General features: G+C 40.7%; 1 protein-coding gene and 1 non-coding gene across 2 annotated transcripts; one reads left to right on the forward strand and one right to left on the reverse strand.

The window, feature by feature from the left end:
* Positions 1-16,839: 16,839 nt before the first annotated feature.
* LOC107607963 (uncharacterized) lies at positions 16,840-21,172 on the reverse strand. Its single transcript, XM_021110220.2, has 4 exons — positions 20,902-21,172; positions 19,883-20,019; positions 18,873-19,378; positions 16,840-17,326 (listed from the first exon to the last, which is right to left on the reverse strand). Exons 1-4 carry the CDS (start codon positions 21,170-21,172, stop codon positions 16,840-16,842), a joined length of 1,401 nt encoding a protein of 466 aa, XP_020965879.2.
* Positions 21,173-22,964: 1,792 nt separating this feature from the next.
* LOC148576946 (small nucleolar RNA R71) lies at positions 22,965-23,071 on the forward strand. Its single transcript, XR_015903565.1, has one exon. It is a non-coding gene; the product is annotated as a small nucleolar RNA R71 (small nucleolar RNA).
* The last annotated feature ends 1,621 nt before the right edge of the window (positions 23,072-24,692 follow it).

Consider the following 24,692-nt stretch of genomic DNA (forward strand, 5'->3'; position numbering starts at 1 on the left):
AGGATAAAAGGGTGGCGTTCGGCGGAATCTGGTAGGCGAACTAGGGAGAATGGGCAGAAAGGTGGCTGGGGGTGGTGGTGACGGCATCTGGCGCGGCGGCGGTGATGCTGTTCGGAAGGGCAGGGAGGGAAAAGAGGGGTAATGGGGGTAGGAGGGAGAGGGGAAGGGGTGGGTGGCGGATGGGGGGCGCGGCTGGGTTGGGCCGGCGACGGTGGGTGGTGGTCGTGGAAGAGGGGCAGTGGCGTTGGAGGGAGAGAGGAGAAGGAAGAAGAAGAAAGAAGGGGGAAGGAGGAAGGGGGTGGGTGGCGGCGGGTTCTGGGTGGTCGGCGGTGGCGTGGTGGTGGCTGGGTGGTGATGGTTGGATTGGAGGAGAAGAGAGGGAGAAGAAAGGTTTGGGGGGGGGGGGCACGACTGGTAGGGTTCGCGTGGCTGGGGGGTTATAAATTTGAATCCACGCGGCCGCGTGGGGGACGCGGTCGCGTGGCTGGAGCGAAAAAATGGTGTGACGCGATCGCGTAAATGACGCGATTGCGTGGAGGGCAAAAAGAGTAAATGACGCGATCCCCCGGGGCATGCGATCGCGTCGCTGGAATTTGTGCTAAACGCACAAATCCAGCGTCGTTTCAGCGCAACTCTCTGTCTCCTTTTGGGGTGTGGTGCAATCCATGCGATGCGATCGCGTCGTTCACGCGATCGCGTGGGATTGGTATTGTGCAAGTGACACGATCGCATGAGTGACGCGATCGCGTGGGTCAATTGTGCGAAACGCACAATGGCCGCACGATTCCAGCCTAACTTTCTGGACGTTGGATCTTTACGCCGATCTCCAGGTCACGCGGCCGCGTGGGTAATGTTTTACGCTATTTGACGCGATCGCATGGATGATGCGGTCGCGTGGAGCACCTTCTCTCTTTTTTTTATGCAGTATGCAGAATGCAATGATTAATATGAATGCGATGCAAAATTCCAGGTTCAATATTATAAAATAAAATAACACTTGAAAACAAACAAAACAAAATAAAAATTGAAAAATGAACGATCATACCATGGTGGGTTGTCTCCCACCTAGCACTTTTAGTTAAAGTCCTTAAGTTGGACATTGCAGGAGCTTCCTGTTATGGCGGCTTATGCTTAAATTCATCCAGAAATCTCCACCAATGCTTGGAATGCCAATAGCCTCCAGGGTCCCAAACTAGGCACGTGAAGCTTCTGGGCAGCTTCAAACAAATTTTCAGACTCCTGGGGTGACGAATGTTAGCATAGATTCCAGGATCCCAAACTTTGCTTTTAAATCCGCCTTCGTCTTGATCTATACGTTTCCATCTGGGCGGTTTAGAGATTAGATTCTCACCAGGATAACCAAACGTTTTTCGAGATCCATCTGGTTGATCATGATGCCAATCCGTGCACTTCAAGTTGAAGCGTGGAACCTTATCGAACCTTGTGCACCAGCTCTGAGTACGAGCCATTTCCCTTTTACTCTTAAAGCCACAGAGAGTTCTAACTTGGCCATCTGTTTCAAGCAAACCATATTCAAGTGGAAAAATACAGTTAAAAGTTAAGGATTGTACCCACTTGAAGCTTGTATTGGGTGGTAATGGCCTTAGGGTAGGTGGTTCTAGTGGTTCTGTGAGTTCTACTCCCTTGTTCTCTTCTGTGAAATTCTCCACTTCTTTGCAGAATTCTTCAAATGTAACATCGTCCTGATCAAAGCCATCTATGTCTTCCTCATCACTTGAGTTATAAATGGGCGATTTAGAGAAATCTACCTCCGCGTCATCTTCGTATTCATCTGGGGAAGAGTCTTCGATCTCAGAGAATTCACTTGCGGATGCAAGTTCATTATCATCATCAAGGAAACTTGCTTCTGGAATTATCCTATCTAGTTCTTCATAAAAGCTTAGCTTTGGAGATTGTGCACTATCCTCCTTAGCATCAATTGTAACATCCTTAACAGAATTCTCCACAACTCTGGATCCCCATGGGGTTCAGCGTCTCCTAAGTCTTCAACCAACTCTTCTTCTTGTACAGTGACAGCTTCCTCTACTTGTTCTAGTACGAAGTCAGGATCTGTCATGTCCACTGGAGTCTCTAGTATCTCCTTCATGCTACGCTCTTCATTAGATTGTCCACATGGTGTTGTGGGAGGTCCTTGAATGTTCGAACGTCTGACAAGTAATTGACTTATTGCTTGCACAAGTTGATGAATAGTTGTTTGAAGTTGATCTGCTGTTTCCTTGAGGCGAATCTCTGATTCCCGGGGTGATAGGTTTGGACGTGGTACAGGGGGAAGTGGTGGTGTTTGGGAGTGATTGGATTGGAGCTGGGGTAAATGAGGATCATGTGGTGGTGAATGGTGAAAAGAAGCTTGTTAGCGTGGTGGTTCGAGGTTATATTGAGAGGATGGTCTATAGGCACGTGGTGGGGCTTGTTGGTAGTTACAAGGTTGTCCACCATATCTTTCAGCTGGGTATGCATTGCAGAATGGTCTTTGTCCATGATATCTTGGAGGGTGTTGTTGCCTAAAGGGTTGATTAGGTCCTCTCGGCTCCATCCATCCTTGATTGGTTTGACCTGATGCATAGTCCTGTTATAACTTTCATTTCTTTCAATAACATTAGAACCAAACTCAAAGAGAAAGGGGTGAGAATTCATAGTAGCTGATGAAAATAAAAGGGAAAAATAAAAACAAATAAACAAGTAAAAGAAGAATATTTACAATAACCAATAATAAGGCACACGATTGCAATTCCCCGGCAACGGCGCCATTTTGACGTTAGGATTTTTGCCAATAAAGAATTTTATAAAAACAGTCGCGTTGTAGATATAGTCTCTAAACTAACAGAAATCCCTTCGTACAAACATTTTGGTTGTCACAAGTAACAAACCCCTTTGAAATTGATAACCGAGTATTTAAACCTCGGGTCGTCTTCTCAAGGAATTGCAGTGAAGCATGTTCTTATTATTGGTTATGGAGATTGTAAATTAGGGTTTTGAGAATGAGGAGTGAATAGTTTAATTAGCGAATAAAGTAAATGAAGAACAAGCAATTTAAATGGCAAGTAAAATAAATAAATGACTGTAAATAAACTTTTGGCAATGTATGAGAAGCTAGAGGTCCTATCCTGGCTATCCTTATCAATGATTATGAGAATTGAATCTTAAATCCACTTTGTTAACCTTTACTAAGATAAAGGAAGGTCAAGGGATTCATTGGATTGATCTTCGGATCCTATTTTATTTTCTAAGAAAAGATTGGGATTCTTGAAGCTCAATTCAATTAACAAAGATAACAATTATCAAGCATGTTTGAGTTGATAACTCTTGAGTTACTGATTTTTTAACCAAAACCAAAAGGAGAAAAGTAAATCTACTGCAATAAGAATGTCTTCAGATTGGGAATAATTGTAACTAATAAATTAAAGAAAGCAATATTAACTGAAATACCTCAAATAACATTAATCCAAAATAATAATCTGTAACATGGAAGAATTCATAAATTAAATTGCAAAAGTAAATAATCAACTAAAGTAGTGAATAAAAGTAAAAGATAAGCTTGAAGTAAAGGAACATTAAACCTGGGATCGAGAGTTACTCCCGAATTAAGAGAAATCCTAAATCCTAATCATAAGAGAGAGGAGAGAACCTCTCTCCAAACTAAATCTAACTCATGAAAACTAAACTAAAGTCGTCTCTCTATGAATGGATGCATTCCCTCACTTCATAACCTCTGGTCTATGCCTTCTGGACTTGGATTTGGGCCGAAAAGGGCTTCAGAAATCGTTGGGAGCGTTTTCTACAATTTCTGGTGCGTGGCCTCTATCACGCGTCCGCGTGGGTCACGCGGTCATGTCATTCGGAGCTTTTCTTGTCACGCGGTCGCGTCAGTCATGCGGCCGCGTCATATGTGTTTTGCTTACGGCGCGCGGTCGCGTCAGTCATGCGGCCGCGTAGCTGTTGATTCGCGCTTGGCATGCGTCCGCGTCGCCCATGCGATCGCGTGGATGCCAGTTTCTTTAGAAACTCTGTTTTGTGCTTTCCTTCCATTTTTGTATGTTTCCTTTCCATCCTTTAAGTCATTCCTGCCTTAGAAGATCTGAAACTACTCAACACACTAGTCATAGCATCGAATGGAATTAAAGATAATTAAAATAATTAGTTTTAAAGCATAGGAAACATGTTTTTCACATACATCACAAAATGAGGAAGGAAAAGTAAAACTATGCAATTAATATGAATAAGTGGGTGAAGGATTGAATAAATCACTGAAACTAAGCACAAAATATATCATAAAATATGGGTTTATCAGTTATCTTTAACCAAGCTTGCTTAAATTCATGCATTACTTATATTGTGTTTCTTTTTGACATTCATGATTAATCACAATCCCAGCACTACTGCTCCTACTTGTTGCTTGCCGGCAAAGCACTCATTCTAAGATGGTGATTGGAGGGAGAAAGTATACAAGAAAGGACAACAAGGGTGAAGATGAGCTACAAAGGTTGTAAAGTTCCTTTCCTTCTTATTTACTCCCAGTATGCTTAAATGAAATCATGAATGTCCTTTGCTTTCAAGTTCGCTGTTCTGTTTTCTGTTCTGTTTAGTTTCTTCTAGTAATAAGCATGATTCACTCCTTCTCATTGCACCTTGCTTTTGCATTTTCTTGCACCCATTACACTTAAATTGAAAATCATTCTTTTGAAAGGAAAGTGTTGAGGAATTTTATCAATTTTGAGGCAAACTAAAGATTAAGAGAAATGGTCTGATTGTGTGATTGTGTATTGAGGTTTCATGTTTGTGAAAACTTGCATGGGAGCTCATAGACAAGAATTTAAATTTGGAAAAGTGTTATGAAAATTCTCAAAAATCTATTAATCCAAGAAGCAGTAACAAAAGAAAACAAAAGAAAAAAAAGAAAAACAAAGAATAAGCCCAAGGCTCTGAGCATCAATTACTAGGAAGAAAAAGAAAGATACAAAAAACTCGAAGAGTATTGTCCTAGTTAAATACTTTTGGTGGAATTGTGTCAAAGAGAGAGGCCTGAGTGAGTAAATCCTAAGGGGTGTTTCATCACCTAATAACTTAACACAACTGGGTTGGAAGTATTGATTGAAAACTTATCATAAAGGGCCGCTTTGAGACATGACACCTAGAGTCGAGGCCAAGATGAATAAGTGCTGCTTCAAGGTGATAATCTATAAAGTGGATTCCATATTACCATCTAAATGACACTCCGAAGATCTAAGACTTCCAAGATGTAACGACTAATGAGCACTGGAATCCTTGCATAACCATGCAATTGAAGTTAGCTCCCATTATCACTTAGTCACTTCACTCACTAAAGCATCATAAGCAATTCCTCAGCACATTCCCATAAAGAGAATTCTTTGTGTATAATTCTTTTCTTGCTTGGGGACAAGCAAGGCTTAAGTTTGGTGTTGTGATGCGGGTGCATCATTGCCTATTTTTAGTTGTTATTTTAGTAGATTTTAGTTTAGTTTTCATACAAATTTTGTTAATAAATAAGTAATAGCATGAAATATCTCTGCATGAAATAAAATCTCAAGCATAGGTGAATTTTAGCTGATATACAGGGTAAATGTGATAAAATAGATCACACTAAGTAAAGTTTTGATTTTGAGTATTATTAGCACAGTTAATATATAAAGATCATCTTGTATATTACCTTGAGGCACTTTTTTGCTTGATGATAGGCAAAGCAGAAGCAGAGGGAAACAAGGAGGTGGTACCAACCGATGCATTTGCATCTTAGTTAGGAGAGCGCCTTTGGCGCTACGTTCTCCCTCCCAATAACGCTATGCAACCAAGACAGTGCCTTTGGCGTTATGCTCCCTTTCAAGAGCGCTCTGTGTGTCCAGGAGGAGCGCCTTTGGCACTACATTCTTCTCCAAGAGCGCCTGCGATAGAAGAGGGAAAATTTAGCTGGCAACGCGTATGCGTGGGTGACGCATACGCGTGATAGTGATATTTGGCTGGTGATGCGTACGCGTGGTTGACGCGTACGCATGATAGTGACATTTTTGAAGGGTCGCGTGCACGCGTGTATAAAGCATACGCGAGAAATTGACAAATTTTGAAGACCACGCGCACACATGGACAAGGCGTACTTATGGAAGAGCGCCTTTGGCACGAATTTATGCTCTTCTCAAAAGCGCTGCAGATGATGCGTACGCGTGGATGACGCGTACACGTGACCAGTGCCAAAAAGCCTTATGACGCGCATGCGTGGTCGACGCGTACGCGTGGGTGCAAGAGCGCTACGCTCACCTCAAAAGCTCTACGCCAGCCTGGGAGCCTCATTTTTGCTCAATTAACTTCACTACAAGTCCACTTAAATCTCAAGAAAGCAGAGCCCATTAACATCACTTAATCAAAGGCACAAGAAGCATCTAGAAGAGGAATTTTTATTCAATTTAATTTGCTTTTCATTTTAGTTTGTATTTTAGGAAAGCCTATATATAGGCATTAGTTTTCAGAGAGAAAGAGGAGACCAACCACGGAGAATTGAAGGAAGGGGGAGAGAGTGAAGACCAGTTCACACTTCTGTGAATTGGCACACTCCAAGGGGAATGGGTCTTCGGACCCCTTCCCTAATACACTCTTCTTTCTTTTCTCTTCTTTTCTTCCTTAGTAGTAGTTTAGTTTTGGTTTATAATTCTCATTTATGAATTCTTGAATTTTCATTTTCAGTTTTGAAATCTTAATCTTCATTTTTATTTTTATGCATTTTACTTTCATGCAATTTGGAAAAGGAGCTCTATTTCAATTTTGATTGATTTGATGTTCATTTCTTCTTCTCTTCTTCATTCTATCTTCATACTTGGAGATCTATTAGAATTTTTACAAGAGAGTTTTGTTCTTTAAAGATCCTTGGATCTATTAGAATCCTAGTGTGAGCCTCGATAGAGGGATCATAGGGTTCAGTTTGAACTCTTTTGGCATAATGAAGTTGATTTTGATTTAGAGTTGGTATTGTGATATGTAACCTCTCTAATATTGGAATCTTTAGATTTATATAGTACGAGATTGGAAATCATGCCTGTTTTTCTAAGAAAGAGTTTCTGTGTTTCAAAGATTCAATCACCATTGAGAGAGGGATTGAATCTATTAGAATTTCATTAGAGCCTCGAGAGAGGGATCATGAAATTCAGTTTGAAGCTCTTGTCTCATAATTCTCTTGACGAATACACTCTTAGTTGGTACATGACATATAACCTCTTTGAGTTGAGGTCTTGAGAGTTGTGTAGCATTCGGATTAGAAATTGAACTTCACCTCTTCTCATGAGCAATTAGATCCAGAGATTTGCAATTGATTATGTGAAGAAAAATTAAATCACCAAGAGATTGGGGTTCAATTACTCACAGTCCGCCATAGATCTATCTTACATGATTGAGAAGGAGTAAAAAAAAAACTCATAAAACGTGATCTCACAGCTGGCGTGTGATTGGCGCTTCAGTGGCGTGCCACGCCTTGCTCTGATTCTGCCTTGGCGTGCCACGCCCATTCCTCAAGTTGCACGCCTCCCTTCACTGACAACCCTGGCGTGCCACGCCTTCGACACTAAGTGGCACGCCCAGGGTTTTTTAAGCCTTGGGTAGCCTGGCGTGCCATGCTTTCGAGCCCAAGTGGCACACCCAGGCCTTTTTAAAGCCTTGGTTAGCCTGGCGTGCCACGCCTTCGAGCTCAAGTGGCATTCCCAGGCCTTTTCCTCTCATTGTTAGCTTCTGAAAATTTGAACTAGCGTGGCACGCCCAAGGTTTGGCGTGCCACGCCCATGCTTTGTGCTTGGTCTCTCTCTCTGGAAAGTTGAACTAACGTGGCACGCCCAGGGTTTGGCGTGCCACGCCCTTCATGTGCTTGGTTCCTCTGCTTGGCGTGCCACGCCCAGAACTTAAGTGGCACGCCCATGTCTTCTCTTGGGTGATTGGTGATGGTGGCGTGCCACGCCCGGGACTCAAGTGGCATGCCCAGTTGATATTTAAAGTTGGCGTGCCACGCCTTTGATGCCAAGTGGCACGCCCATATGGTTGGCCTTGTTTCTCCCTCTCTGGAAAGTATAACTAGCGTGCCACGCCCAGGTGTTGGCGTGCCACGCCCATCATTTCCCTTGGTTCCAATAGCTGGTGTGCCATGCCTAGCATTCAAATGGCACGCCCAGGTAAGGATCTTGAGCTGGCGTGCCACGCCTTCGACACCAAGTGGCACGCCCAGTCTTTGCTTTGGCCTTTCTGTACGTTGGCGTGCCACGCCTAGATGCTCAAGTGGCACGCCCAGCCTTTTTAACCTTCAACTTCCTCTCTGGAATTTTGTACCAGCGTGCCACTGATGAGTATTTTGGTGAAAAATAAATTTCTCCCAAAACACACAAATCTAACCGGCAAGTGTACCGGGTCGTATTAAGTAATAAAAACTCACGGGAGTGAGGTCGATCCCACAGGGATTGAAGGATTGAGCAATTTTAGCTTAGTGGTTAATTTAGTCAAGCGAATCAAGATTTGGTTGAGTGTTTTGTGATTTGCAGAAATTAAATTGCATGGAAGTAAAGAGAACAGGGAATTAAAGTGCTGAATCTTAAAGAACAAGAAATTAAATAGCAGAAACTTAGAATGCAAGAAAAGTAAATTGCGGAATCTTAAAGTGCAAGAAATGTAAACGGCTGGAATTGTAAAGGGAATTGGGGATTGGATTTGCAGAATTTAAACAAGGAAAAGTAAATTGCATCAAACAGAGAAGTAGAAGAAGGTTTGGGTTAGATTGGATGTTGAAGCAGAAAAGTAAATGAACATGAAAATAGTAAACAGAAAATGTAAAATTGGGAAATTAGATCTCAGGACCCAGAGACTAGAAAACCAAGTCTAGATCTCAATGCCTTCCTAGATCCAACAAGAAATTGTAATTGAAATTCAAAGAAAGTGGATAAAGAGCAATTAACAGAAATTGAAATTCAATCAAGCAGTAAATAAAGCAGTCAGATCCAAGGTTGAGATTGAAACAGAATTTCTTCAATTCTCCAATCCAAAAATCCAAGACAATTGTAATTGAAATTGAAAGTAATAAAACTGAGAGGAAGAGAAGTGTATTCTCCTTCCCCAAGACAAAGAAATTAAAGATCACTCAATATCAAAAGCTCTCCGAAAACTATTATGAAAATTCCAAAAGAAAGCTCCCTGAAGAACTTGAATTCTATCCTATTTATACACTTTCTTCCAATGATCTTCAAGCCTTGAGTTGGGCCTTTGCTCTTGGTGGAATTGGGTTGAAAGAGGCCTTGGTTAATTGCTCTTGGAGTTTGAAGAGGAACCAAAACGAACCAATTGAACCGGGTTTGAGTTTTGCAAAAGTTGGACCAAAAGTTTGAGCAAAAGTTAGGGGGCTAACTTTTGCCCAAACTTTTCATATCAGCAGCTATATCCATCTGATACCAACGTTGGTGCCAAAGTTAGGGGTCTAACTTTGGCCCTAACGTTGGCCTTACCTTGTCCACTTGTGGCGCCAACGTTAGCCACCAAGTTAGGGGCTAACGTTGGCGCAAACTTTTGCTCCTCCCCTTGTGATTTTCATGTGCCAACGTTAGCCACCAAGTTAGGGGGCTAACGTTGGCGCAAACTTTTGGTGCCCAGGGAGGTTTTCTTCATGCCAACGTTAGCCTCAAAGTTAGGGGGCTAACGTTGGGGCTAACTTATCACCCAAAAGTTTGTGCAAAAGTTTGAGGCTAACTTTAGGTCCAGCTTTTTGCTTCCTGGTTCAATTTCACTTATTCCATTGTCTTCTCTTTACTCCTAGCTATTCCTTCTTGCTTCAACCTTTCTCCAAGCTTTCTTCACCTATCATTAATCAACCAAACACATCAAAGCTATGCTTGAAATCATGAGATATTCATTCTTTCATAATATGTAACAATTATAGTATAAAACCTCATGAAATAGCATGAATTCATACATGGTTGATTAAATCAAAGGAAACATGAAAATTTACCTAATTGGCTTGCTTGTAGCTCAAGAAAGTGCATAATTCTAATGAAAACAAAAGAAAAAGACTAGTTAAAATAGGCTAAGATGACTTGTCATCAGCCACGCCAAGCTTCTCAAGTGGCACGCCCATTCATTTGTGTCCTTCTTAGCTTTGGCGTGCCACGCCTGGTTCCTCAAGTGGCACGCCCAAGTGATTTTAAAGTTGGCATGCCATGCCTTCGACACTAAGTGGCACGCCCATGGATTAAGTGGTGAGTTTGGCATGCCACGCCTAGCTTGGCGTGCCACGCCCCTTTAGTGGCCTTCACTGTTGCTCTCTGGAAAGTTGTACTGGCGTGCCATGCCCAGCTCCTGGCGTGCCACGCCCATGTGATTTTGTGGCGTTTGCTCCAAGTGGCACGCCCGTTTCACACGCCCAACTTCTTTTGTTGTTTTCTCCCCCTTTTTGATGTCTTTTTCTCCTGAAATTTAGCACAAACTCATTTCAAAGCAATGTATTGTAATTGATGAGCGGATAATTTATACGCTTTTTGGCCTTTTTTTTACATAGTTTTTAGTATGATTTAGTTAGTTTTTAGTATATTTTTATTAGTTTTTAAATAAAAAACACATTTCTGGACTTTACTATTAGTTTGTATGTTTTTCTGTGATTTCAGGTAATTTCTGGCTGAAATTGAGGGACTTGAACAAAAATCTGATTCAGAGGCTGAAGAAGGACTGCAGATGCTGTTGGATTTTTACCTCCCTGCACTCGAAGTGGATTTTCTGGAGCTACAGAAACCCAATTGGCACGCTCTCAAAAGCGTTAGAAAGTAGACATCCAGTGTTTTCCAGCAATATATAATAGTCCATACTTTGCACGAGTTTTGACGACGCAAACTGGCGTTCAAACGCCAACTCCCTGCCCTATTCTGGAGTTAAATGCCAAAAACAGGTTGCAAATCAGAGTTAAACGCCAGAAATAGGCTACAACCTGGCATTTAACTCCAAAAAGAGTCTCTACACATGAAAGCTCAATGCTCAGCCCAAGCACACACCAAGTGGGCCCGGAAGTGGATTTCTACATCATTTAACTTATCTTATGTAACCCTAGCTACTAGTTTAGTATAAAAACTACTTTTAGTGATTTATTTCACATCTCTGGTTAGTCTTTGACTAATTTTATATTCTGAGATCACGTTTAGGGGGCTGGCCATTTGGCCATGCCTGAACCTTCATCACTTATGTATTTTCAACGGTAGAGTTTCTACACACCATAGATTAAGGTGTGGAGCTCTGCTGTTCCTCATGAATTAATGCAAAGTACTATTGTTTTCTTATTCAATCCAAGCTTATTCCTATTCTAAGATATTCATTTGCACTTCAACATGATGAATGTGATGATCCTCGACACTCATCACCATTCTCAACCTATGAACGCGTGCCTGACAACCACTTCCGTTCTACCTTGGATTAAGAGTTTATCTCTTAGCCTCCATTCCAAAAGATCGGAGTCTTCGTGGTATAAGTTAGAATTATTGGCGGCCATTCTTGAGATCTGGAAAGTCTAAATCTTGTCTGTGGTATTCCGAGTAGGATCTGGGATGGGTTGACTGTGACGAGCTTCAAACTCATGAGTGTTGGGTGTGTGACAGACGCAAAAGGATCAATGGATCCTATTCCAATATTATCGAGAACCGACAGATGATTAGCCGTGCGGTGACAGCGCATTTGGACCATTTTCACTGAGAGGATGGGAAGTAGCCATTGACAATGATGATGCCCAACATACAGCTTGCCATGGAAAGGAGTATGAATGATTGGATGAAAGCAGTAGGAAAGCAGAGGTTCAGAAGGAACAAAAGCATCTCCATACGCTTATCTGAAATCCTCACTAATGAATTGCATAAGTATCTCTATCCTGTTTTATATTTTATATCATAATTATCAAAATTCCATAACCATTTGAATCTGCCTGACTGAGATTTACAAGGTCACCATAGCTTGCTTCAAGCCGACAATCTCCGTGGGATCGACCCTTACTCACGTAAGGTTTATTACTTGGACGACCCAGTGCACTTGCTGGTTAGTTGTATCGGAGTTGTGAAAAAGAATTTGAGATTATAAACGTGCGTACCAAGTTTTTGGCGCCGTTGCTAGAGATCACAATTTCGTGCACCAGTAATGTTTATCAATTGATGCATGAATTGCAATGATTTAATGAGATTATGCCCTTTTATGGTCCTTTTTATGCAAGAAAAAAGGGTAGATGATGCAAGTCATCACAATACGAAACTTAAGCTTTGCTTGTCCCAAGCAAATTAGTGTGAGTAGCCCCTTTTTATGACTTAAGACTTTGGCCTTGAATAGATGCAAACATGACTAAGATTAGGACTAAGTGCTTAACACAGGCATGAATAATTTTATTTCAATGTCACAAAGGTTCCTAGATCCTTGAGAGTTCCTTCAAGTATAAGCTTCAGGGGTCCTCTTTTATTGATTGTCACCTTGAAGTGGAAAGAGTTATTTCATTTTCTTTTTGGTTGTTTCTTTTTCTTTTCTATTTATTGACCACGACTCTAAGTGTTTTGTCTCAAGACAACCCTTTAATTAGGCTTTCAATTTGCACTCCCAAACCAGTTGGCTTTAGGGTACTAGGTGTTGAAACACCCCCTGAGAATTTACTTTCCCAGGCCTCCTCTTGACACATCTTCAGCACAAGCATCTACTAGGTTCTCTAACTCTTGGGAACTTCTTAATGTTTCTTTCCCTCCTAGTAGTTGATGCTCAGAGCCTTTGGTCTTTATTTCTTACTAATTCTTGGTTCTATAAATGTTCAAGGAATACCCCTTAACCTTTATTTGTCGTACCTCCTAGGACTAGTTGCCCTTTCATGATTTATTTTCCCCTTTTATTCATTCAAGGTTCTACACTTAGTTTCCTGTTTCTTAGTTTTTGAATGATCTCTCTTGGTCTTAATCTCTTTTATTCTTGCAACTCACAACAATTCTTATGAAGACAACTATGCTTTTGTTGATATTGTAAAAACTTGAAACACATTGCATTTTCTTTCTTGAAGTTAAAAAGGACTCACAAAAGACTTCATGATAAAAAAAACTAGGCAGTGAAAATAAACTATCCTAATGTTGCAATTATTCAAAAACAGAATTTAAGACAGAGAGAAAAACTTAAACATGATTCATAATTTAGAGAGTGTCAACCATGGGACTTACAACCTTGAGCAGTTCCAATTTCAGTTCATTGGCCCTTTGCCTTTGTCTTTTTTGGAAGGGGAAGAGTCATTTTGAAAAAACTGAAGATTGATGGTTTAGAGGTTATAGCAAACTCTTGTTGTAAGTATAGTTACTAAACCAAGCAATCAACCTTTCTTACAAACGTTTTTAGTTGTCACAAGTAACAAATCCCTTTGAAATTGATAACCGAGTATTCAAACCTCGGGTCATCTTCTCAAGGAATTGCAGGGAGGTATGTTCTTATTATTGGTTATGAGTTTGTAAATTGGGGTTCTGGAGTTTGGGCAATGCACACAGGTATATTTTCAAGCAATAAAAATAAATAAATAACTGTAAAATAAACTCTTGGCAAGGTATGAAAACCGGAAGTCCTATCCTGGTTATCCTTATCAATTATGATGAGAATTGGATTTTTCTCCCACTTTGTTAACCTCTAACTATGAAGGTAAGTTAAGTGGATGAATTAATTCTGATTCCTCAAGTCCTAGTCTTTCCTTAGGAAAAGTTAGAGTTAGTGGAACTCGAATTAATTCTTGAATAATTCTAATTTTCAATCAACAATGAGTTTGATAACTCAAGAGTCTCCAATTATTTAACCAAAGCCAAAAGGGAAGAAAGTCTACTTGAATGAAAATAATTTGGATAAACACAGAGCATTAATAAATTAAAGAGAGCAATCATAAGTCTGAAGTACCTCAAATTATATTAAATAAAATATTCAAATCATAACATGGAAAAGTTCATAAGCCAATTGGAAAAATAAATAAAAATAAAGAACCTGGGATTGAGAGTCACTCCTAAAACTAAGAGAAGTCCTAAATCCTAAGAGAGAGAGGAGAGAACCTCTCTCAAAACTAATCTAAACCATGAGAAGTGAATTATGAGACCCTCCTTATGAATAGATGTATTTCCCCACTTTATAGCCTCTAATCTGTGTTTTCTGGGCCACAAACTGGGTCAGAAACAGCCCAGAAATCGTTGGAGAAGAATTCAAACACGCTGATTTCCGTCACTGCGATGCGGCCGCATGGATCATGCGGTCGTGTCGCCTAGAATCAGGGAAACTATAACATATTATCTATCAAATCGAAGCCCCGGACGTTAGCTTTCCAACGCAACTAGAACCGCATCATTTGGACCTCTGTAGCTAAAGTTATAGCCGTTTGAGTGCGAAGAGGTCAGGCTGGACAGCTTAGCAATTTCTCCAACTTCTTGTATTCCTTCCACTTTTGCATGCTTCCTTTCCATCCTCCAAGCCATTCCTTCCTTATAATATCTGAAAACACTTAACACACATATCAAGGCATCTAATGGTAATAAGAGAGGATTAATAATAAGCAAATATAAGATCAAAGAAGCATGTTTTCAATCAAAACACATAATTAGGAAGGAAATATAAAACCATGCAAATAGTATGAATAAGTGGGTAAAGAGTTAATAAAAACCACTCAATTGAGTACAAGATAAACCATAAAGTAGTGGTTTATCAGTCATCTTCATCTTTGTTGGAGGATCCTTCTTGTGCTTTCTTGTCCTTAGGCTTCCAAAATCCTAGCCTTCTCATGTAGTTTCTTTCGTCCTCCTTATTCTTGGCCAGAATTTCTTCTTGTCTTGAACTTAACTCCTCCATCCCTTGCATGAATGTTGGGTATCCTGGGTTTAGAGCGGCCACAGCCTTACACAAGTGATTCAGTTTCGCTTGTGTGTTGATATCATATTGCCTCCTTGAAATGGTTCTAGCATCATAAAGATGTCTGAACTCAGCAAGGTTCCTTTGTTGCCATTTGCCTTGCTCTACGATTTTATCAAGTGCACTTCGCACCTCTCCCCAGTCAAACTGTTCTTGCTGCTCCTTCCTCATGTGCTCCCAATTCCCTTGGAGTTGTTGGATGTTCTGGTTCACTTGGCTCCATTGTTGTTGTTGAGTCTCCTTGAGTCGATTGACATCCTCCCTCAGATGGTGTAGGTCTCCCTTCATTTGGTGTACATCTCCTTGCAATTGTTCCCAATTGAATTCATCTGAAAATTGTTGGTATTGCTGGTATGGTGGTGGTTGGAGTTCTAGGAAATGTGGTTGCTCCTCTACCTCTTTTTCTTCTTGTTGTTGTTGCACATGTGGCTCATGAGCATGAGCCCTATGCTCCCTGGCCCTTTGAAGTAGATTGACAGCCACCACTTTGACCATCTTCTTGGCAGTTATGGGTTTTTCTTGCTCCACTAGCACTTCATCAATTATCCTCTCCACCCCTGCTTCATCACACAACCTTTGGACGATGCTGGGGAATGCCAACCTTGAGCTATCTTTGGTGTTTTTAAGAATTTTGTTGATGTTGTTGGCAATCAATTCCCCAACATTGACATTCTCACCTTTCATGATGCTGTATATGAGCACAGCTCTCTCTTTGGTCACCTCTGAAGTGTTGAATGTAGGGATTAGGGACCTCCTCACAAAATCTAGCCACCCTCTAGCTTGGGGGCTCGAGTCTCTTCTTCTCAGTTAGTTGGGCTTTCCATCCTTGTCATTTATCCACTGCACATTCAAAACACAGATTTCATTTAGGATTTCATCAAATCTTGGGTCTTGTTACTTCATTCTCTCCTCATAGCTCCAGGTGGAGGTTGTCTGCTTTACCATCAACGTCCTCTCTATGTTAGTGGGGCTGTAATCAATGGATTTCCCCTTTGCATAGCTAAGATAGCCATAAGGTTGTCCTGGCTGAGGCACGGTATTAGCATAGAACTCTCTCACCAAGCTTTCCACTACCTTCCTTGGTGGGTTGCACAAGAGTGTCCAGCCTTTATTGTTTATCTCCCTGTTGATCTCAGGGTGCTCATTCCTCCCCAGCTGAAAACCGACCTCAGGGATGATTCCCCTCTCACTCACCCAACCATAAAAATGGTTTTGGTTGAATGAGGAGAGAAACTTGTACTCATTGAAACCTGAGCTTGAGGATCCAGAAGTTGGTTCCTTAGTCTTTCTTTTCTTTAATGCTACTGAGGTTTTTGGTGGTGCCATTGGGTTGAGGGAGTGTGTTTAAAGGTTTGAAGAAGGTATTGGGGAAGGTTGCAAAAGAGAGTAGGCAAAACAAAGTTTTGCTCCAAAACCAAACTTAGAGCTTGATCGTCCCGATTAAGAAAAAGGTAGGGGGGTAGTGAAAGATATGTAAGGGGAAAAGAAGAAAGAAGAAAGGAAGGAAGCCTAGATCAAGATTAGTAAGCCTAGATCAAGTAAATTGGTGGCCACACCAAACTTAATCTCTGGGCTTACCTTCAGATATGATTTGTTCAAAAGTGGTAAGCCTAGATTAAGTACATTAGTGGCCACACCAAACTTAGCTTTTTAGCTAGCTCTCAGCCCAATAGCTCGTCATTAGCATATGTATTCATCAAATTGCAATTTCAGGCCAAAAGAAAACAGAATATAAGGACCTCCTAACTACCAAATCAAATTCTTAATCTATTATCTACAATCTACTTCTAGAAGGCAAGAAAACATAAAATTTCAACTCAAACTCAAACTATCTAAATTGACAAATTTCAAAAGGATATCAAGTATTGGGGTGCCTCCCAACTAGCGCTTCTTTATTGTCACTAGCTTGACGTTCTTCCTTTGTTAGCTAAGGTTGTAGCTCACTCTCTTCTCATCCAGTGAGTCCCCTAGGTAATGCTTGAGTCTATGGCCATTCACAGTGAAGGTCCTTTGTGTTTTGTCTTCCATGAGCTCTACGTGGCCATAGGGGGATACATTGAGGATGGTGAAGGGGCCTGACCATCGAGACTTATGCTTTCTAGGGAAGAACTTGAGTCTCGAATTATACAGCAGCACCTGTTGCCCTTTAGTGAACTCCCTCCTTGCTGTCTTCTGATCATGCCACCTTTTTGCATTCTCTTTGTAGATCTTGGTACTTTCATATGCCTTATTCCTAAACTCCTCTACGTCATTTAGCTGCATAAGCCTCCTTTCTCCAGCAGCTTGTTCATCAAAGTTCAACATTTTTATAGCCCAAAATTCTCTATGCTCAAGCTCAACTGGTAAGTGACAAGCCTTACCAAACACCAATTGGTATGGAAACATTTCAATAGGTGTTTTGAAGGCTGTCCTGTAGGCCCATAGTGCATCATCCAGCTTCTTAAACCAATCCTTTCTTGAGCTTCTGATAAACCACTATTTTGTGGTTTATCTTGTACTCAATTGAGTGGTTTTTATTAACTCTTTACCTACTTATTCATAATATTTGCATGGTTTTATATTTCCTTCTTGATTTTGTGCTATGATTGAAAACATGCTTCTTTGATCTTATATTTGCTTATTATTAATCCTCTCTTATTACCATTAGATGCCTTGATATGTGTGTTAAGTGACTTCAGAGATTACAGGGCAGGAATGGCTCAGAGGATGGAAAGGAAGCATGCAAAAGTGAAAGGAATACAAGAAGTTGGAGAAATTGCTAAGCTGTCCAGCCTGACCTCTTCTCACTCAAACGGCTATAACTTTAGCTACAGAGGTCCAAACGACGCGATTTCAGTTGCGTTGGAAAGCTAACGTTCGGGGCTTCAATTTGATATTTAATATGATATAGTTCCCCTGAAGCTAAGTGACACGACCGCGTGATCCATGCGGCAGCGTCACAGTGACGGAAATCCAGCGTGATTGAATTCGAGACCAGCGAATTCTGGGCTGTTTCTGACCCAGTTCTCGGCCCAGAAAATACAAATTAGAGACTATAAAGTGGAGGAATGCATCTATTCATAAGGAGGCTCTCATAATTCACTTCTCATGATTTAGATTAATTTTGAGAGAGGTTCTCCCCTCTCTCTCTTAGGATTTAGGACTTCTCTTAGTTTTAGGAGTGACTCTCAATCCCAGGTTCTTTATTTTTATTTAATTTATGAACTCTTCCATGTTACATATAATTTTCTTAATTAATTTTATTTGAGGTATTTCAATTCATGATTGCTTTCTTTTATTTACATGATTACTGCTTCCCATCTGAAGACATTTTTATTCCAGTAGATTTACTTTTCCCCTTTTGGTTTTGGTTAAGAAATCAGTAACTCAGAAGTTATCCAACTCAACAGCATAATTGATAACTGTTATCTTTGCTAATTGAACTGAGCTTTAATAATTCCAACCTTTTCTTAGGAAATAAATAGGATTCGAAGATCAAACTAATTAGTCCCTTGACTTTTCTTTACTTTAGTAAAGGTTGACTAAGTGGAATTAAGATTCAACTTTCATTATTGTTGATAAGAATAACTAAGTCTGGACTTCCAATTTCTCATACCTTGCCAAAAGTTTGCTTTACAGTTATTTATTTATTTTTATTGCTTTGAAAATATACCTGTGCCCATTGCCCAAACTCCAAATTTTCCCAATTTACAAACTCATAACCAATAATAAGAACATACCTCCCTGCAATTCCTTGAGAAGACGACCCGAGGTTTAAATACTCGGTTATCAATTTTAAGGGGTTTGTTACTTGTGACAACCAAAACATTTGTATGAAAGGACTTTTGAAGGTTTAGAAACTATACTTGCAACGAGGATTTATCCGCAATTTCTAGACCACGCAAAAGTTCTCTCATCAGCTTCCAACAGTTTTTTCAAGAATTCTTTGAAGCTCTCTGTTTGAAATTTCTACTTGCCCGTTGGTCTGTGGGTGATATGGGGTTGCCACCTTGTGCTTAACTCCACGCTTGGAAAGGAGTGCTCTAGGCACCCCAAATCTATTGAAGATGTTCTTTCTCAAAAAGTTCATTACAACTTTGTTATCATTTGTTGGAGTGGCTATGGCTTCAACCCACTTTGATACATAATCTACATCCACCAATATATAACTGTTTGAGTATGAGGATAGGAAGGGTCCCATAAAATCAATTTCCCACACATCAAATAATTCTAACTCTATTATGAACCTCTGTGGCATCTCATTTCTCTTGGGTAAATTGCCAGCCCTTTGGAATTCATCACATCTTGTCACCAATTCTTTTGCATCTTTGAAGATGGTTGGCCTGTAAAATCCACATTGTAGCACCTTGGCTGCAGTTCTATCCCCACTAAAATGGCCTCCATATGTAGATCCATGACACTGCCAAGGCACTTCTTGCCCTTCCTCATGGGAAATACACCTTCTCAAGATTCCATCAGCACACTTTTTGAACAAATAGGGTTCATCCCAAATGTAGTGTTTAGGGTCCTTGACCAGCTTTTTCCTCATATGCTTGTTGATGTTAGTTGGTAGCTCCCCAATAGCCTTGAAGTTGGCTATGTCAGCAAACCAAGGGGCCTCTTGTATCATCATCAAGTACTCATCAGGGAAGCTTTCATTTACTGCAACTTGGTGTGCCCCATCTTCTTCTTGTGGCATTCTTGAGAGGTGGTCAGCCACTTTGTTCTCTGCTCCACTCCTATCTTTAATTTCAATGTCAAACTCTTGGAGCAGCAGAATCCATCTTATTAGTCTGGGCTTGGAATCATGTTTGGTGAGCAAGTATTTGAGTGCTGCATGATCAGTGAATATAATTACTTTAGAACCAATAAGATATGATCTAAATTTATCAAAAGCAAAGACAATGGGGAGTAATTCTTTTTCTATAGTGGTATAGTTCCTTTGATTCTCATTAAGAACCTTGCTAGCATAATAAATGACATGTACCAATTTATCCCTCCTCTGTCCTAAAACGGCACCCACAGCAAAATCTGATGCATCACACATCAGCTCAAAAGGTAAATCCCAGCATGGTGGTGCTATGATAGGCGCAGAGGAGAGTTTGTTTTTAAGTTCCTTAAAAGCTATCATGCATTAATCATAAAAAATAAAAGATACATTAAAGACTAGTAGGTTGCTCAAAGGTTTGGCAACCTTGGAAAAGTCTCTAATGAATCTCCTGTAGAAGCCAGCATGTCCTAGAAAACTTCTAATTGCCTTGACATTGCAAGGTGGGGTAACTTTTCAATCACCTCCACCTTAGCCTTGTCCACCTCTATGCCCCTTTTGGAGATCTTATGACCAAGGACCACCCCCTCTGTAACCATGAAATGGCATTTCTCCCAGTTCAAAACGAGGTTGGTCTCTTGGCATCTCTTTAGCACCAAGGCTAAGTGGTGTAAGCAATCAAAATATGAGTTACCAAATACAGAAAATCATCCATAAACACCTCAATGAATCTTTCAATCATGTCTGAAAATATGGAGAGCATGCACCTTTGGAATGTTGCAGGTGCATTGCACAATCCAAAGGGCATTCTCCTATAAGCAAAAATTCCATATGGACAAGTAAATGAAGTTTTTTCCTGGTCCTTGGGGTCTACAACAATTTGGTTGTAGCCCGAATAGCCGTCCAAGAAGCAGTAATACTCATGTCCAGCTAATCTCTTAAGCATTTGATCCATGAAAGGTAAGGGGAAGTGATCCTTCCTGGTGGCCTCATTAAGCTTCCTATAATCAATGCACATGCACCACCCGGTCACGGTTCTTGTGGGTATCAGCTCATTCTTCTCATTTGGTACAACAGTGACCCTCCTTTCTTTGGGACTACTTACACCGGGCTTACCCAAGGACTGTCTGAGATGGGGTAGATCACCCCTGCTTGCCACAACTTTAATACTTCTTTTTGGACCACTTCATTCATGGTTGGATTCAGCCTTCTTTGCTGCTGCCTTGAGGGTTTAGCACCTTCTTCAAGTAGTATCTTGTGCATGCACATTGAAGGGCTGATTCCTTTTAAGTCTGCAAGTGTATAGCCTATGGCGTCCTTGTGCTGTTTCAGCACTTGGATAAGTTCTTCCTCTTGCTCCTCACTCAAACTTGAATTGATGATCACCGGGTATGTGTTGTTGTTGCCCAGATATGCATATTTCAAGCTTGGTGGTAAGGTCTTCAACTCGAGTTTTAGTGCGTCTACTTCTTTACTGTCTTTGGGGTTCAACGTGATTGAATTCTCCATGGTTCCTTGTGGTTGTTCTCCACTTGATGCTTGCTACTCTAGCTCAATAGCTCCTTCACATTGTTCTTCTTCAAAGACTCCTTGAACTATTTATTCTATGATGTCCACCATCATGCATTCTCCTATGGATTCCTTGGGGTAACTCATTGCCTTGAAGACATTGAAGACCATCTTCTCTTCATGTAATCTTAAGACTAATTCCCCTTTTTGTAGATAAATGATGGCTCTAGCAGTAGCTAGGAATGGCCTTCCTAGAATGATTGATGTGTTAGCCTCTTCTTCCATATCCAACACAACAAAGTCAGCTGGGAAAATGAATTCTCCCCCTTTCACCAGCAAGTCTTCCACTACCCCATGTGGGAACTTGAAGGTTCTGTCAGCTAATTGGAGTGCCATTCTTGTTGGCTTGGCTTTCTCAATCTTCATCCTCTTCATCATGGTTAGGGACATGAGATTGATGTCACACAAGGCCTTCTCAATGTTTATATCCCCTATGATGCAGAGGATTTGGAAACTCCCTGGGTCCTTCATTTTCTGGGGTAGCTTCCTTTGTATTATGGCACTACACTCCTCAGTTAACACTATGGTCTCTTTTTCTCCCCAGTTCCTCTTTCTTGTCATGAGCTCCTTCAGAAATTTGGCATAGAGTGGCATTTGCTCCAATGCCTCAGCAAATGGTATGTTAATTTGGAGCTTCTTGAAGATCTCCAAAGATCTAAAGAACTAGCCATCCTTCCCATCTTTCCTCAGCCTTTGTGGATATGGTGCTTTTGGCACATAAGGCTTCAAGATTGGCTTTGGTGATGATGGGGTAGGGGTCTCCTCTTCATTCTTGTTTTCAGGCTTTTCTGCAGCTTCTTTTTGTTGGTTGCTCTGGCTTGAGTTTGCTTCTTCCACCACCTTTCCGCTTCTAAGTGTGATGGCCTTGCATTCCCCTCTTGGGTTAGCCATGGTATCACTGGAAAATGTATGTGTAGACATAGGAATTTGCTTGGACAGAATCCCTACTTGTGCTACCAATTTTGAAATGGCTGCGCCTTGATTCTTCAGATTTGACCTGTACTCTTCTTGGTTGGCATCTATCCTCTTGTCAGCTTGTGTTTGTCTCTCCAAAAGAGTGGAAATAGCTCCTGTCAACTGTGATGATAGTTGTGCTATTGCAGCTTCTACTCTCTCAAAGTTGCTCTTGATCTCACATGGTTGTATTGTTGAGGTTGATGTGTCTTGATGGTGGTTGTTGTGCATTGGTTGAGTGGAATGATATGATGTGTTTTGTGCATTGTGGTAGGGTCTGTTATTGTTTGGTTGATGGTTGGGTGAGTGATTTTGGTATTGATTGGCTTGGTATGGCTTTGTATGATCTGGATTGTGGTTTTTTTGGTTCTCCCACCCAAAATTTGGGTGGTTCTTCCAACCTGTATTGTATGTCTTGGAGTTTGGGTCATATGAGGGTCTAGAATTGTTCACATAATTAGCTTGTTCACAGTCAACTTCTGGTGCATCTCCTTCTTGTTGGGGGGTTTGGGCTTGAATGGCTCAGACTTGATTACTCTCCATCTTCTTGGTCAAGGCTGCTAGTTGTGCAGTGATCAATTTGAGTTCCATCACTCCTCTCTTTTGAGTTCTTTCTGAAGCATAAAAGTGCTCATTCTTCGCTACAGTCTCTATGACATCTATGGCTTCTTCAATGGTTTTCTTCTTGTTGAGTGAGCCTCCAGAAGAATGATCTACTGCTTGCTTTGACTCGTATGACAGCCCTTCATAGAAGATGTGTAGTTACACCCACTCATTGAACATATTAGGTGGGCATTTCCTTGTCAAATCCTTGAACCTCTCCCAGGCTTCATAAAGTGTTTCACCATCTTGTTGTCTGAAAGTTTGCACCTCAGCTCTTAGCCTGTTGACTCTCTGCGGAGGGTAAAATCTTGCTAGAAATTTATTTACAACATCATCCCATGTGGTTAGACTCTCCTTGGGGAATACTTCCAACCACTTTACTGCCTTATCTCTGAGTGAGAAAGGGAACAAAAGTAGCTTGTAGGTGTCAGGATGTACACCATTGGACTTTACAGTGTCACAAATCCTCAAGAATGTACTGAGATGTTGATTTGGGTCCTCCTGGGCTCCTCTTCCATATGAACAATTATTTTGAACAAGTGTGATGAGTTGACGTTTCAACTCAAAGTTGTTAGCATGGATTGTTGGTTTGAGGATGCTGCTGCCACAGTTTCCTCGATTTGGGTTGATGTAGGAGCCTAAGACTCTCCTCTCTTGCCCAACATGATTTCCAGCATCTCCTCCAACATTATCCTGTACTTCGTCATCCATGGTGGTTCTCAGATCTTCCTGCACTAGTTCCTCTCCAACTATGCCTTTGCCTCTTGCTTCCCTCCTTAATCTAAGGGAGGTCCTCTCAATTTCACTATCAAATGAAGATGAAGTTTCTTCCCTTCTACCTGTCATACATTCAACAAAAAAGCAAGTAGAGGACAAGTGAAAGAATCACTATAGTAAGATTAGTGGTTAGCTTGGTTGATGCAATTAATCAAACAGTTAGAAGAATGGAAATATGGACAGTGAATAGCTAAAATAATCAAAGTAAAACTAAAGAAAATAGAGTAGACGGAAGAGTAAAAAACTAAAAAGAAAATAACAAGGTAATAAAATTGCTTAATCTAGCTCCTCAATCAATTTAATCATTGTCAAATTCAAACCAATCCCTGGCAACGGCACCATAAAACTTGATGATCCGAATTCACACCCCATTATAAAATTTGTGAATCCGTTCTTTTGGCAAGCGCACTAAAATTATCGTCAAGTAATAACCCACAGTGGAGTGGGATCATATCCACAGAGATTAGTAGATTTGAGCAACTTTAATCAATTGGTGAATTAGTCAAGCTAAGCAGAATAGATTGTGATTACAGAATTGTAAATGTGCAGAAATATAAATAACTCAAAAGTAAAAGAAAGCAGTAAATAGCAGAATTGTAAATGGCAATAAAATTAAAGAGCAGAAACTTAAATGACTCAATAATAAATGGGAATGGGGGATTGCAGAACGTAAAGAAAACTATAAAGAGAATGGAAGATAAGAATGAGGGAATTCATTGAGATCAGGAGATGTTGTCTCTTTGGATTAATTCCAGCTCATATCCTCCTCAATCATGCAACTCATTGACCTCTTGGCAATCATGATTGATTGAGCCCCAATCCCTTGGTGACTCAATCTCTCAGATCTTGATCAATAGCCAATTCCTTTGTCTAATTGCTCATGAAGAGAGATATGCTTGGTCCCTGATTATACCACACATCATCATAGGTCCAAGTAGAGGGAGGATTTTATGTCACCATATCCAAACACCAAAACCCAGATCCTACTCAAGTGTGAGAAGGGGTTTCTAGCATGGTTTCATGTTTCCTTTTCCAAGGTTCCCATGAAACCTATTTTGCATTCAACCCCTTTTCCAAGGTGATTGAACACTAGCATGAAGAACGAAATTCTTTCTAGCAAATCAAA

Source organism: Arachis ipaensis, chromosome B1 (genome assembly GCF_059453495.1).
Source record: "Arachis ipaensis isolate K30076 ecotype BB chromosome B1, ASM5945349v1, whole genome shotgun sequence".
NCBI lineage: Eukaryota > Viridiplantae > Streptophyta > Magnoliopsida > Fabales > Fabaceae > Arachis > Arachis ipaensis.

Bases quoted from the DNA above. Each gene is read 5' to 3' on its own strand.
- LOC107607963 (XM_021110220.2), bottom strand. From the start codon at position 21,172: ATGGAGAATTCAATCACGTTGAACCCCAAAGACAGTAAAGAAGTAGAC. The intron at 20,020-20,901 runs GTGCTAAACCCT...AATGCATGATAG, and splicing joins CAAGATACTACTTGAAGAAG to CTTTTAAGGAACTTAAAAAC. The intron at 19,379-19,882 runs GTACATGTCATT...TTGTTCAAAAAG, and splicing joins GACAGAGGAGGGATAAATTG to TGTGCTGATGGAATCTTGAG.